A 14563-nucleotide genomic window follows, 5' to 3' on the forward strand; every position below is an offset into this window, starting at 1 on the left:
GCATACCTATTTTTGTGATTTCACAAGCAGACAAAACCATGTCATGTTCTGCATTCGCACTTGGGACGTCTTCCCGGCGGATCTTGGTGCAGGCAGCGACTGGGGGGGGGGGGGGGGGGGGGAGGAATCTGGGGGGGGGGAGGAATCTGGGGGGGGAGGAATCGCACAGTCTCAGCGGGAACCCACACAGACAGCACAGGAGCTCACGGTGGAATCCAGGGCTCTGGTTGGCGCTTGATGGAGCTGCTCACACTCCAGCAACTCTGATGGCAAGGGCTGGCTCTCGAAGAGAAAGGGGTGGGGGTAGGATAGCTGGTCCGACTGAGTTTTGTTAGGATTCTCGTCACACGCTGCATTCTCCGCGGACGGGGTTTAGGGCTGAAGAAGGTCCCGTTCAAGCCGGGGACCCGAGGGCATCCAGTGTGGGCAAACTCGGCGACTCGCAGCGGAACTTCCTGGCCACCGGGGCTCTTAACTCAGGCAATATCCCCCCAACCCCCCTCACTTCCACTGATGCGATCCAGATGTGCTTTCGTTGGCTCGCATGGCTTCCTGCTCGTGGAATGAAGCGCCTCACTCTGTAGCCAGCCGCACAGCGCCTCGCACTCACCTCGCCGCTGGTCCTGTTCCCTGGCGTTCCGCGGCTCGCCGTCTCCTGGCCCAGCCACACGCAGGTAAAGGGATGGTTGCGCGCTGGGGGGGGGGGGGGGGCGGCGACCCGATCGCCCAGGCTCTTGGTCACCAAGAGCAGGCCGAGAAGGAAAAGGCGGCCCGTGGCTCCCCATTCTTGGCAGGGCAAGAAGTATGGGGTGGGGGGGGTCCCTTTACTCCGCTGCCACGATTGTATTTTGGGTGAGGCGGTCCTGTGTTGGGCCACACACCCCGGGGTCCGCAGAACGATGGCTGGCAAAGGTCAAGTTCCAGGTTTGACTTGCCACCTCCTTCGGGTGGGGGGGGGGGAACGACTCCGCTCCTTCCGCACCAGGAACGTCCGTCAAATGTGCAAATTTGCCTGGTGATCTAGACTGCACAGTAAGACGCCACTGCACTCGCATTCGCTCCATCCCTTGATAGAAGAGTGTGTTGATTAAAGTGAGATGTCGGGGTGTGTTTCAGTGATTTGGAGTAGAATGGTATGTGGGTGTGAGATCTGAGCAAGAGGTGCAGGATAAAGGCAACACGGATGTGAAGCATTGGAGTGAACTACAACATTTGGGCTGGCAATATCTTTTTAAAAGATGTCGGGAAATATCCTTCCTCAAACCTGAGCTGAGTCCTTGCTTCAATAATACATGGATGCAGCCACTCACAGTGAGTAAAAGTGCAAATCACTTCTGTTTGCCTCCGATATTTTCCTGGACTAACATGTATTAGAAGGTCAAGGAAGTGGGAGAATAGGTTAGAAAGTACACCGCATGATCTCTGGATCAATGCCCCTTGTGACAAAGGTGCCTCCTACTGCAATCAGTGGTCTTAGAAGAGGCACAGAGACTCAATCTGAAGGATCAGAAATGAATTGGGCCCAAAACAAATGTTTCCCAGAGATTACAAGATTTAACCTTGCAAACCCACCATCAGAAAAAAGGATCTGCAGCCAGTCAAGGAAGATCCTTTTTTGTGAGGCACCATCCCATGTCAGATCATTCTGCAGAAGAATAGCAAAAGACCTAAACATTTTAACATTTCAGTGATGTTTGAGTTAGTTTCTCATTTATCTAGAGCAGATTTGTGCTGATGTGCATCCATTTCAAGTACCAGTTACTTATAAATACACATCAATGTATGTGCTGCACCATTTCGAAAACCCATGCAATTAAGAAACTGACGGAATGCAGCAATAAAGTAAATACTAAGGTATAGGACAACAAGGGTCATTAAGGCATATTTTTATTCTGTGAGACTGGTGTTTCTAAGTTTGCCAGAGCTGCTTTCATTAACTCCCTCTATATTTCACAGTAAAGGTTCTACGTGGCAGACAAGGACAGCTGTTTCCTTTAACTATGCCTTTGTCTGTTTGTTCTACAGATATGACGGAATAAAAGAAACATACCCTGTAAACTGTAGCCCTGGATAACATCATTCAGGATTACTCTGAAATTCTGTGCTGCACCTAGAGCCAGTCCATGAAGCTGAACTCTTGACAAAACCAGCCCGTGAAACCAACCCTTTACGAAACTACACTCTGTATAAAAGCAGCAGTGGGCCCCAATTCTGTTAAAACCAAGCCCATGAATCCTAACCTTGTACAAACTTAGACGGTGAACCCTAATCTTGTACAAAACAGTCTGTGAACCTCAAACTTGTACAAAACCAGCCTGTCAACCCCAACTTTGTACAAAACCAGCCTGTCAACCCCAACTTTGTACAAAACCAGCCTGTCAACCCCAACTTTGTACAAAACCAGCCTGTCAACCCCAACTTTGTACAAAACCAGCCTGTCTACCCCAACTTTGTGCAAAACCAGCCCATAAACCTCAACCTTGTACAAAAACCAGCCCATACGCCTCAACCTTGTACAAAGCAGACTGTGAACCCCAACTTTGTCCAAACCCAGCCAGTGAACCCCAACCTTGTCCAAACCCAGCTTGTGTCCCCCAACCTTGTACAAACCCATCAGGTGAACCCCAACCTTGTACAACCCCAGCCCGTGAAGCCAAGCCTTGTACACAATTGGCTTGTCAACCTCAGCTTTGTGCAAACCTCACCCTTGTACAAAGCCAGCCCCTGAACCCCAGCCTCCTTTGAAATCACCAGAACCAACCCATGAATACTAACCCTGCATTAAAACCAGCCTGTGAAGTCAGTACCCGGCGGGAGCCTGCAAGATCCAGTCGTGCACAATCGCCCTGAAGATCAATTGGTGCCCACCACGAGTTGCCCGGACCTCCAAGCACCATGAGACTGCGAAGGAAGCGGGATCTCATTTGCACGGTCCTCCTGCTTTCAGCGCTTTGCATTTTGCTTTACGTCCAAATGCAGTCCGTCACCCCGTGGGTGGACAAGCAGGAGGGTGACGGGGAACCGAGCGCCGACAGGTCTGCCACGGTGCAAAGCACAGCAGCGGCAGATCAAACGGGCTCCCCCGCCACGGAGAACACCTGCCCGCCGGGACGAGAGCCGGAGGCCGGGCGGGCGCAGGCGGTGACGCCGCGGGACCTGTTGCCCTGGAACTACCGCCAGTACCTCTGGCAGAAAGATTGCCGCCAGTTCAATCAGATCATCAACCAAGAGGACAAGTGCCGCAAGTCGGACGGGGAAGCGCTCCTGCTGCTCTCCATCAAGTCCAAGGTGGAGGAGTTCGAGCGGCGGGAGGTGGTGCGCAAGACGTGGGCGCGGGAAGGCCGGGTGGGGGGGCTGGCCGTGCGCAGGCTCTTCCTCTTGGCCACGCCGGCCAACCAGAGCGCGGTGGCGGCGTGGGGCCGCCTGCTGCAACACGAGAGCCGGCTGTACGGCGACATCCTGCTCTGGGACTTCCAGGACACGTTCTTCAACCTGACGCTGAAGGAGATCCACTTCCTCCAGTGGCTCGACCACTTCTGCCCGGCCGCCGAGTTCGTCTTCAAGGGGGACGACGACGTCTTCGTCAACGTGGAGAACCTCGCCGACTTCCTGGCGGACGCCGACCCCGCCCGCGACCTCTTCGTCGGGCACATTATCCAGCAAGCCCTGCCCATCAGGTCCAACACCAGTAAGTATTACATCCCCGAGATGATGTACGGCCCCGGGACCTACCCCGTCTACGCCGGCGGCGGGGGCTTCCTCATGAGCGGCCACACGGCGAGGAGACTGTACGGCGCCAGCAAGGAGGTCGACCTCTTCCCCATCGACGACGTCTTCCTGGGCATGTGCTTGCTCCGGCTCGGCCTGGCGCCCCAGACCCACAAAGGGTTCCGGACCTTCGGCATCGCGCGGCCCTCCGCCGCCCCTCACCTCCAGACCTTCGACCCGTGCTTCTACCGGGAGCTGATGGTGGTGCACAGCCTGAAGGTGCCCGAGATCTGGCTGATGTGGCGCCTGCTGCACGACCCCCGCGTCAGGTGCGCTCGGGAGCGGCGGCCCGCCCGCCCGTTCCGCTGGAACAAGGCCAGCCCCCGGCGCGGCGCTGGCGGCGGGGAGAGACCGCCCACCCACCTCGGCCAGATGGTCCCCGCCATGAGTTTGCCAGCCCCTTTATAGACCTGTTCCAGACTATTACTGTTGTTGGAGATGCCTCGATACGCTGGGCTGCGGAGGTATTGGGGCATCTTGTGGAGGGGCCACATTAGGCACAGTCAGGGGGCAAAAACAGCGTGTGATTGCCTTCCCAAACCTTTAGAGCGTCTTTCATTATAAAACCATATCACAGAACACCCACCCCTTCTAAAGTTTGACTGTGTTCGGTTTTGTGAACACAGTCAAACTTTAGAAGGGGTGTTCTTAACTACGTTTTGGGAACACAGTTTAGAAAAGTTCAAAAGTTTTGAGCACTCCTTCCATTGACTGTGTTCCCAAGACCAGGTTCAGAACATCCCTTCTAAAGTTTGACTCTGTTCCCAAGACCAGGTTTAGATCACCCCTTCTAATGTTTGACTCTGTTCACAAGAAGTTTAAAACACCCCTTCTAAAGTTTGTCTTTGTTTCCAAGACCTGAAGTTTAGAACACCCCTTCTAAAGTTTGATTCTGTTCATAAGTCCAAAAGTTTAGAACACTCCTAAAGTTTGACTGTGTTCTCAACACCAGAAATTTAGAACACCCTTCTAAAGTTTGACTGTGTTCCCAACACCAAAAGTTTAGAACACCCCTTCTAAAGTTTGACTGTGTTCCCAAGACCAAAAGTTTAGAACGCCTCTTCTAAAGTTTGACTGTGTTCACAATTCCAGAAGTTTCGAACACCCCTTTTAAAGTTTGACTGGGTTCACAAGACTACAAGTTTCGAACACCCCTTCTAAAGTTTGACGGGATTAACAAGACTACAAGTTTCGAACACCCCTTCTAAAGTTTGACTGGGTTCCCAAGACAAGAAGTTTAGAACACCCCTTCTAAAGATTGATTCTTTTCATAAGTCCAAAAGTTTAGAACACTCCTAAAGTTTGACTGTGTTCTCAACACCAGAAATTTAGAACACCCTTCTAAAGTTTGACTGTGTTCCCAACACCAGAAGTTTAGAACACCCCTTCTAAAGTTTGACTCTGTTCCCAAGACCAGGTTTAGATCACCCCTTCTAATGTTTGACTCTGTTCACAAGAAGTTTAAAACACCCCTTCTAAAGTTTGTCTTTGTTTCCAAGACCTGAAGTTTAGAACACCCCTTCTAAAGTTTGATTCTGTTCATAAGTCCAAAAGTTTAGAACACTCCTAAAGTTTGACTGTGTTCTCAACACCAGAAATTTAGAACACCCTTCTAAAGTTTGACTGGGTTCACAAGACTACAAGTTTCGAACACCCCTTCTAAAGTTTGACTGTGTTCCCAAGACCAAAAGTTTAGAACGCCTCTTCTAAAGTTTGACTGTGTTCACAATTCCAGAAGTTTCGAACACCCCTACTAAAGTTTGACTGGGTTCACAAGACTACAAGTTTCGAACACCCCTTCTAAAGTTTGACGGGATTAACAAGACTACAAGTTTCGAACACCCCTTCTAAAGTTTGACTGGGTTCCCAAGACAAGAAGTTTAGAACACCCCTTCTAAAGTTTGATTCTTTTCATAAGTCCAAAAGTTTAGAACACTCCTAAAGTTTGACTGTGTTCTCAACACCAGAAATTTAGAACACCCTTCTAAAGTTTGACTGTGTTCCCAACACCAGAAGTTTAGAACACCCCTTCTAAAGTTTGACTGTGTTCCCAAGACCAAAAGTTTAGAACACCTCTTCTAAAGTTTGACTGTGTTCACAATTCCAGAAGTTTCGAACACCCCTTCTAAAGTTTGACTGGGTTCACAAGACTACAAGTTTTGAACACCCCTTCTAAAGTTTGACGGGATTAACAAGACTACAAGTTTCGAACACCCCTTCTAAAGTTTGTCTGGGTTCCCAAGACAAGAAGTTTTGAACACCTCTTCTAAAGTTTGACTGTGTTCCCAAGACCTGAAGTTTAGAACACCTCTTCTAAAGTTTGACTGTGTTCCCAAGACCAAAGGTTTAGAACACTCCTTCTAAAGTTTGACTGTGTTCACAATTCCAGAAGTTTCAAACACCCCTTCTAAAGTTTGACTGGGTTCACAAGACTACAAGTTTCGAACACCCCTTCTAAAGTTTGACTGGGTTCCCAAGACAAGAAGTTTTGAACACCTCTTCTAAAGTTTGACTGTGTTCTCAACACCAGAAATTTAGAACACCCTTCTAAAGTTTGACTGTGTTCCCAACACCAAAAGTTTAGAACACCCCTTCTAAAGTTTGACTGTGTTCCCAAGACCAAAAGTTTAGAACACCTCTTCTAAAGTTTGACTGTGTTCACAATTCCAGAAGTTTCGAAAACCCCTTCTAAAGTTTGACTGGGTTCACAAGACTACAAGTTTCGAACACCCCTTCTAAAGTTTGACGGGATTAACAAGACTACAAGTTTCGAACACCCCTTCTAAAGTTTGACTTGGTTCCCAAGACAAGAAGTTTAGAACACCCCTTCTAAAGTTTGATTCTGTTCATAAGTCCAAAAGTTTAGAACACTCCTAAAGTTTGACTGTGTTCTCAACACCAGAAATTTAGAACACCCTTCTAAAGTTTGACTGTGTTCCCAACACCAGAAGTTTAGAACACCCCTTCTAAAGTTTGACTGTGTTCCCAAGACCAAAAGTTTAGAACGCCTCTTCTAAAGTTTGACTGTGTTCACAATTCCAGAAGTTTCGAACACCCCTTCTAAAGTTTGACTGGGTTCACAAGACTACAAGTTTCGAACACCCCTTCTAAAGTTTGACGGGATTAACAAGACTACAAGTTTCGAACACCCCTTCTAAAGTTTGTCTGGGTTCCCAAGACAAGAAGTTTTGAACACCTCTTCTAAAGTTTGACTGTGTTCCCAAGACCTGAAGTTTTGAACACCTCTTCTAAAGTTTGACTGTGTTCCCAAGACCAAAGGTTTAGAACACTCCTTCTAAAGTTTGACTGTGTTCACAATTCCAAAAGTTTCAAACACCCCTTCTAAAGTTTGACTGGGTTCACAAGACTACAAGTTTCGAACACCCCTTCTAAAGTTTGACTGGGTTCCCAAGACAAGAAGTTTTGAACACCTCTTCTAAAGTTTGACTGTGTTCTCAACACCAGAAATTTAGAACACCCTTCTAAAGTTTGACTGTGTTCCCAACACCAGAATTTTAGAACACCCCTTCTAAAGTTTGACTGTGTTCCCAAGACCAAAAGTTTAGAACACCTCTTCTAAAGTTTGACTGTGTTCACAATTCCAGAAGTTTCGAACACCCCTTCAAATTTTGACTGGGTTCACAAGACTACAAGTTTCGAACACCCCTTCTAAAGTTTGACGGGATTAACAAGACTACAAGTTTCGAACACCCCTTCTAAAGTTTGTCTGGGTTCCCAAGACAAGAAGTTTTGAACACCTCTTCTAAAGTTTGACTGTGTTCCCAAGACCTGAAGTTTAGAACACCTCTTCTAAAGTTTGACTGTGTTCCCAAGACCAAAGGTTTAGAACACTCCTTCTAAAGTTTGACTGTGTTCACAATTTCAGAAGTTTCAAACACCCCTTCTAAAGTTTGACTGGGTTCACAAGACTACAAGTTTCGAACACCCCTTCTAAAGTTTGACGGGATTAACAAGACTACAAGTTTCGAACACCCCTTCTAAAGTTTGACTGGGTTCCCAAGACAAGAAGTTTAGAACACCCCTTCTAAAGTTTGATTCTTTTCATAAGTCCAAAAGTTTAGAACACTCCTAAAGTTTGACTGTGTTCTCAACACCAGAAATTTAGAACACCCTTCTAAAGTTTGACTGTGTTCCCAACACCAGAAGTTTAGAACACCCCTTCTAAAGTTTGACTGTGTTCCCAAGACCAAAAGTTTAGAACACCTCTTCTAAAGTTTGACTTTGTTCCCAAGACGTGAAGTTTAGAACACTCCTAAAATTTGACCGTGTTCCCAAGACCAGAAGTTTAGAACGCCCCTTCTAAAGTTTGAATGTGTTCCCAAGACCAGAAGTTTAGAACACCCGTTCTAAAGTTTGACTGTGTTCCCAACACCAGAATTTTAGAACGTCTTTCTAAAGTTTGACTGTGTTCCCAAGACCACAGGTGGCCCCCGTTTTAGCACGCCAAGGACATTTTCAAATTTCCTGGTGGAACAGTCCATTCCAGGTCCTCCTGTTCTGAATGTTATGAACTAAAGCAGCCTGAACTCATGAGAGGTCCAGTTTGTGCAGTGTATGGCACACTCAGATAGCATACCTAATCCCCACCCTGCACCCCCCCCCCAAGTATCTCTGGAGGATGACAGGACTGTGCAGACCTCACTTGAACTTTGGCCTTGGCCAGTGTGCCTGACTTGGTGATGGTGCTGTGGCAAGGGGAAGCAGGCAGTGCAGTAGTTTGAAGTAATTTGAGGTTTTGCATCCCCTGTGCCATCTATTGGGCACTTTGCCTCTCTGACAAATGTAAAAGTTAGGCGTGGCTATGGAGGCTGCCAAGCTAAAGAGCCTGATGATGGTCACCAAGACATGTGTTATATCCCATCAACAAGGATGCAACTGCACCAGATCATGGTCTTTCGATTGATTGTCAGCATCCCATTGAATATAGGTGATATGGGACATGTACTCAGTTTTATTGCATTGCTGTTTTTCTGAATGTGTGTGAGAGTGGCTACATGGTCAACAGTTTACACAATATCACCCACACTCTCAAAAGAGGATTGTTACAGCATGTGCAGAGGAAAGGCTGTATTCGGCAAGGGAATCAGTCCCTGGGCCAGGAGGAGAGGAGGGACTAATGGCAGCACATCGATACTGCAGCTCCCGAACATCAAATTCATCCCACCTTCATTGCCCAGGAATTTGTGCACTGGCGTCCCACAATCTGCAGGCAGAGGCCTGGGATACCATAATCTGTCCACATCAGGGAACACTGGGCAGGAGGTGAAAATTCTCCAGAGGTTTTGGAGCTGGTTTCTACTCCAGACCACTGGCTTCAAATAGCACAATGCTAGGATTCGAGGAAACATAGATGATTGGTAATGCACAAGAGGTGGTAGAGGAAGGGCATAGGGGCAGGTGACAATTGGCCAGCAGCAGGAGAGCACAGAATTTGGAGGGGGAAGGGAGGAAAATGACTAAGAGGCAGAGAGTGAGTGAAGGGGAGGGTGCTGAGAGGGAGGGGATGGAGGGAAGCAATTAGAGGACAGGCAGGAAGAAAAACTGAAGGAGGGAGAGGATCAGGATTGTGAGTGATGGGATATGGTCAAAGGAAGTGATCGTGGACAAAATACATTGTGTATGTCCTTGTATGTGTGTATATGAGTGTCCATGTGTTATGTATATGTTTGTGTGTTCATGTATATGTGTACAAGAGTCTATACTTGTCCATGAATGTATGTGTGTGTGACCTGGACAAGTGTGTGCTGAGACTGGGCAGTGCAACCTGGTCTCCAGCTCTCTTTGGTATTGGTCAAGGAAATGGTTTGTCCATTGTGTGGGGGCTGCTGTGCAACAGCCACTCCCTGTTACAAGGTACCTTCCACTCTTCGCACATGGAGAAAAAGCAAGCCATCCTCCTTCCCAAAAAGAGAAGAAACCAGATCAGCAAAGTCAAAGTAGTTTTATCATATTTATTATAACTTCTGTATAGATTGAACAAAGCAGATTAGTTTATTTCAGAAAAATGTTATACATTTCTTAAGTGTGTGGGGATAGTTTTCTTCAGCGGAATAGCTTAGAATCAAACATCAATAGGGCATTTTAATCTAATAATGAGTTTGAAGTCAATTTTTGTTAACAATAATAGTGCAATGGTTTTGAAAAAGAAAAAAAGTGAACTAAGACAGAGTTTGACCACGATAAAACAGGGAAATCTGTTACTGATCATTGAAAGTTGTATAAATAAAGAATTTAATCTAAAACCAGTTTATATGCCTGAGGGTCAAGAGCTCTGCTTTGCAAAAACCAAAGATGATCAAAGAGGTAGCAGACATCACAAACTAAAAGAAAAACTACAAAAGTCCTGAAGCTATAAGACTTAAAATAATTCAGTGAAGGCAGATGGCAGCAGCCACACAAATCACAAAAAGAAACTTCTAAGGAACATCTCAATCAATGTTTTTTCACAACTCTTTTATGAAAAAGGAAGTAGTGATGAACAACATATGCTCTTGAAATGGAATAGTGAAATTGTAAATGAAAGTTAGGAGATGCTAGGCATGTTGATGACTGCTTATGCAACTGGAAGGATATTACCAGTGCGGTTCCAGAGGGAAAGGCACTCGTTCTTTTATATTCAATATATGCAGGGCAGGGTAATGTTGGCAGATGATCCAAAAAGTTTGCTATGTGGTTGACAATGAGGAGGAAAGTTTTAGACCATTGATATTTTCCTAGAGTCTAAGCCAGCTGGACAGAAGAATGACAAATGGAATCCAATCTAATCTATTGAAATAAGAGGTAATGCATTAGGGGAGGTGGAATGAGGGAAGGAAAGGCATTGAAATTCATAATAAATAGGAATATGTTGAGTGGTGTGAACCAACATGGTGTTACCAATACAGTGTACAACTTAAGTTTGGCCTTTAAACACTGCTTCCAGTTCTGATAACCACACAAAAGATGCGTGGCACTGGAGAGGGGCAGAAGAGATTTACAATTACATGCCAGGTCTAGAATATTTATAAAGAATAGCTATTTTGCATCTCTATTTCTAGAGAGGAAATGCATAGAATGATGAATGTCCCAAGCAAGCCAGGATTTTGTCTTGGACAGGGACATAATGAGACTAACAACAACAAATGAACAGGAATGAAGAAAATAATGGTACAAAAGAGAGATGAAGCCCACAGGACCAAATGGTTTTCATCCCAAGATTTTAGTGAAAATTGCTGAGAACAATATACATGCCCTAATTATAATCTTCCAAAATTCTCTCAATTCAGGAGTTGTTCCTTTAAAAAGGTAAAATCCCACATGTCATCCTATATTTTGTGGTTGTGAATATGAATCCAAAGAATTATAAGGGAAACTAGAAAATTACAACTCAATTAGCCTTTTGCTGAGAGACTCGTTTATAATTAGAGGCAAAAATTGATGTAACGTTGAAAGGTTTCAGTTGATCAGAGAACTATTTGTAAAAAAGATCATGTTGAACGAATCTGATTACAGTAGAGGGCTCGATTCTAAGCAACTGAATGCCCTTTGAGGCTTTTGTCATGTGAGCAAGGCACATGGAATTGTTCCTATTAATAGAGTGCAAATGAAACTGCAAATAATAGGGAATATGTTGAATAGAATGAGACTGAGAATAGTTGGAAAGGGCAGGAACTAATTTAGGTGTAAACTATATTTAAGAACTCGTGATGGGATAGAAAGTTACACATCAAAGTTCGCTGATGACATAAACAATTGGAGCATTGTCAGCAATGTGGGTGAAGCACCACATTTAAACAGACCTCTTAAAATGTCAAGTAAGAAGACAAGCTGGTGGTAAATAGATTTCAATGCATATGAATGTCAAGTTATTGGGTTGCTAAATGATGGAACAGGGTATTATCTAAATGGTGAAAACCTGGAAACAATGGTTGTCTTATAAACCATGAGTATATTTACATTCATTTGTAAGGAGAAAATGTGCAGAAAATAACAAAGTTGCCTTTCGTGTCATTTCCAATCTTGAGAAATGATTTGAAATTTTAGAGCGCATGGGCTGTAAAATGGGAAGTAAACCTTAGTGGCAATTGTCTGTTCAAGAAGATGGAGCGTGCTCACCTTTCCTTGACATTCAGCATTATTATCATTGCCAAATCTCTTACTATTAACATTAATGGGATGGGAAATCAACATTAACCAGTGACTTAACTGGATCAGTCATTCACAGTGACAAAATAAACAGAAGTTGCATTGATTTTCTGGAGCAAAGACTCATCTGCTGATTTCCCCAAAGCTTTTCCACATTCTACAAAACATAGGACTGAAATGTGATGCAGCGCGCTCCACCTCCCTCAATGAGTGCAGTTCCATTGACACTCAAGAAGCCATCCAGGACTAAGAAGGCAGCTCTCTATCCAATCCACCAACTCACTCAACCAGCCACACACACACTGTCAGAGTTGTGTGCACAATTCTCCACAGCAATCTGACAGGTTTGCTTTAACAGGATATCATAAACCTATGACCCTTAATATAGCAAAGATAAAAAAAATACATAACCAATGTTTCATGCTTGAGTCCTTCATCAAGGTATGGAAAAATGTCAGAAAGCGTCCAAATAAAAAGGTAAGAGGGGAGGTGAGGGGGAAGGAACCAGATGCCGTAACTCAAAGGCAGGAGGTAATAGGTGGAGAAGGGAGCGATTGCACAGCAGCAAGCAGGGGGAGGAGGGATGGCTCAGCAAATGGAGAGGGAAGGGGGAGAAGATGGGGGAAGGGAAGGGAGAGCAGGTTAGCAGAAACTGGAAAAGGTGTTAATGACATCCGGCTGGAGATGTCAGGCAGAAAATCAGGTTCCTCCAATTTACAGGTGGTCTTAGTGGGATAGAACATGAGGCCATGGAGAGACATTTGAGGATGAGAGTGGGATGCAGAACTGAAATGTCAGCCACTGGAAGATCCTCTCACTGAAGCGGACAGAGTGAAGGTGCTCAGTGAAGTGATCTCCCAGTCTGCGCCCAGTCTCTCCGATGTGGAGAAAGCAACAAAGGGAGCACCAGATGCAGTAACTCAGTCCTGCAGATACATGAGTGAAGTGTGGCTTCATTTGAAAGGCCTATTTGGGGCCCTGGGCTGTGGTGAGTGGGCATGTGTGGCACCTCCTGCAGCAACAGGGGAGGATGCTGGGGGGGGGGGGGGGGGTGGGGTGGTGTGATTAGTGGGGAGGGATGAGTGTACGAGGGAGTCACAGAGGGAGTGGTCAGCCCTCACCCAATTTCTTGCTCATCTGGCCTGGCCCCTTCTGCCCCAAGGTACAACAAAACACAGGATTTCCCTTGTCCTCACCTGCCAACCAGCATATCCAACACATTACCTTCCAGAATTTCCAGCACTTACAACAGGATCCCACTACCTAACACTTTTTCCCCTCTCCTCATTACCTTCCATAAGGTCCACTCCCTCTGTGACTCCCTCATGCTCTCCTCCCTCCCTACCAATCAACCCCTGGCACCTTCCCCTGTGGCCACAGAAGGTGCAACTCTTGTGTAGCCACAGGATTGATTTACTGCATCTGGTGCTCCCTTTGTGACTTCTCTACATCAGAGACAGGATGATAGCTTTGCTCAGCACTTTCACTCTGCACCAGTGACAGGGACCTCCCAGTGACTAATCATTTGTCTTGCGTCCAACTCCCACATTCATATCTGTCCATAGTCTCGTACTATCCCACCAAGTAAATTGGAGGAACATCACCTAATTTTCCGTCTAGGGACTCAAGAGCCGGATGGCATAAACAGCGACTTCTCAATTTTCTGCTAACCTGCTCTCCTTTTCACCCTCCCTTCTTTCCCTCAGCTCTCCACCCAGCCATCCACCCTCCCTTGCTTACCACTGTGCCCCTTTCCTTCTCCACCTGTTACCTCCTGCCTTTGAGACCATTCTCCTCCCCTTACCTCTTTATTCAGACGGCTGCCAACATTTTTCCATTCCTTAATGAAGGGCTCAAGCCCGAAATGTCGGTTATGTATTTTTATCTTTGATGTATAAGGGAGACTGACATGAGTTACCCAGCACTGTTTTTTTACTTTAACTATGTTTTTTGCACACCCGTGTTTTATCTGTGACCCTTAATCTTCTGGCTATATCTATCCCATAGGATGATGATGGTTCCTTTCAGTCAGTTTGTGGGATTTGATATAAGGATACCCCACTCCTCAGAAAGGAACAGCATGTGTGTGAATGGATTTATGTGAGTCGGGGTTGTACAGGTCCAGATCCACCCTCAACATCCCCTCCTGGATCCAGCAACATGGGGAGGACTGAGATGGCTGGGGGAAGTTCTGTTGGATTGAATGGCCAGACCAAGCTTCGATAAATGGGTGCCCTTCCTGAACTTCACGGCTTCTAGGAAGCTGCCTGACCTGCTCTTTGACTCTATTATTTTCTGCCATGAAAAAAACATGCATAGTCAATATTCCTATTCCCATCACTGTGACCATCTAAGTGGAACTCCATCATCTGTTCAGATTGGAAATCCCAATGGTTTGGCATCTGGCTCATTGATTAGCCCCAAGTGTGAGCTGGGCTCCAGAACGTAAGCAGGGTATGTTGACTGGACCAGGTGATTTGCCAAGCTAAAAGTGTTCTATTTCTCACTGCCATCAGGTTCGCTGTAAAAAATACTATATTAAAAAAGCAAAATATAAAAGTATTATTAGGAATAATACTGGATAGTCTGGAAAATCTGCTAGTCCCAAGAATATCAAATTAGATTTTTAATGTAGTATATTGTCCTAGAG

The 14563-nt window shown here is 45.9% G+C and overlaps 1 protein-coding gene across 1 annotated transcript; it reads left to right on the forward strand.

Annotated features, from left to right (window-relative positions):
- The first annotated feature begins 202 nt into the window (after nt 1-202).
- Nucleotides 203-10034, forward strand: b3gnt9 (UDP-GlcNAc:betaGal beta-1,3-N-acetylglucosaminyltransferase 9). The gene is made up of 2 exons (XM_069901179.1): nt 203-674; nt 2026-10034. The coding sequence occupies exon 2, from the start codon at nt 2896-2898 to the stop codon at nt 4174-4176; it is 1281 nt and encodes a 426-aa protein (XP_069757280.1). The 5' UTR covers nt 203-674; nt 2026-2895; the 3' UTR covers nt 4177-10034.
- Nucleotides 10035-14563: the final 4529 nt, after the last annotated feature.

Source organism: Narcine bancroftii, chromosome 10 (assembly GCF_036971445.1).
Source record: "Narcine bancroftii isolate sNarBan1 chromosome 10, sNarBan1.hap1, whole genome shotgun sequence".
NCBI lineage: Eukaryota > Metazoa > Chordata > Chondrichthyes > Torpediniformes > Narcinidae > Narcine > Narcine bancroftii.

What these genes read in the sequence shown, in the direction of transcription:
- b3gnt9 (XM_069901179.1), top strand. Translation starts at nt 2,896, where the DNA reads ATGAGACTGCGAAGGAAGCGGGATCTCATTTGCACGGTCCTCCTGCTT.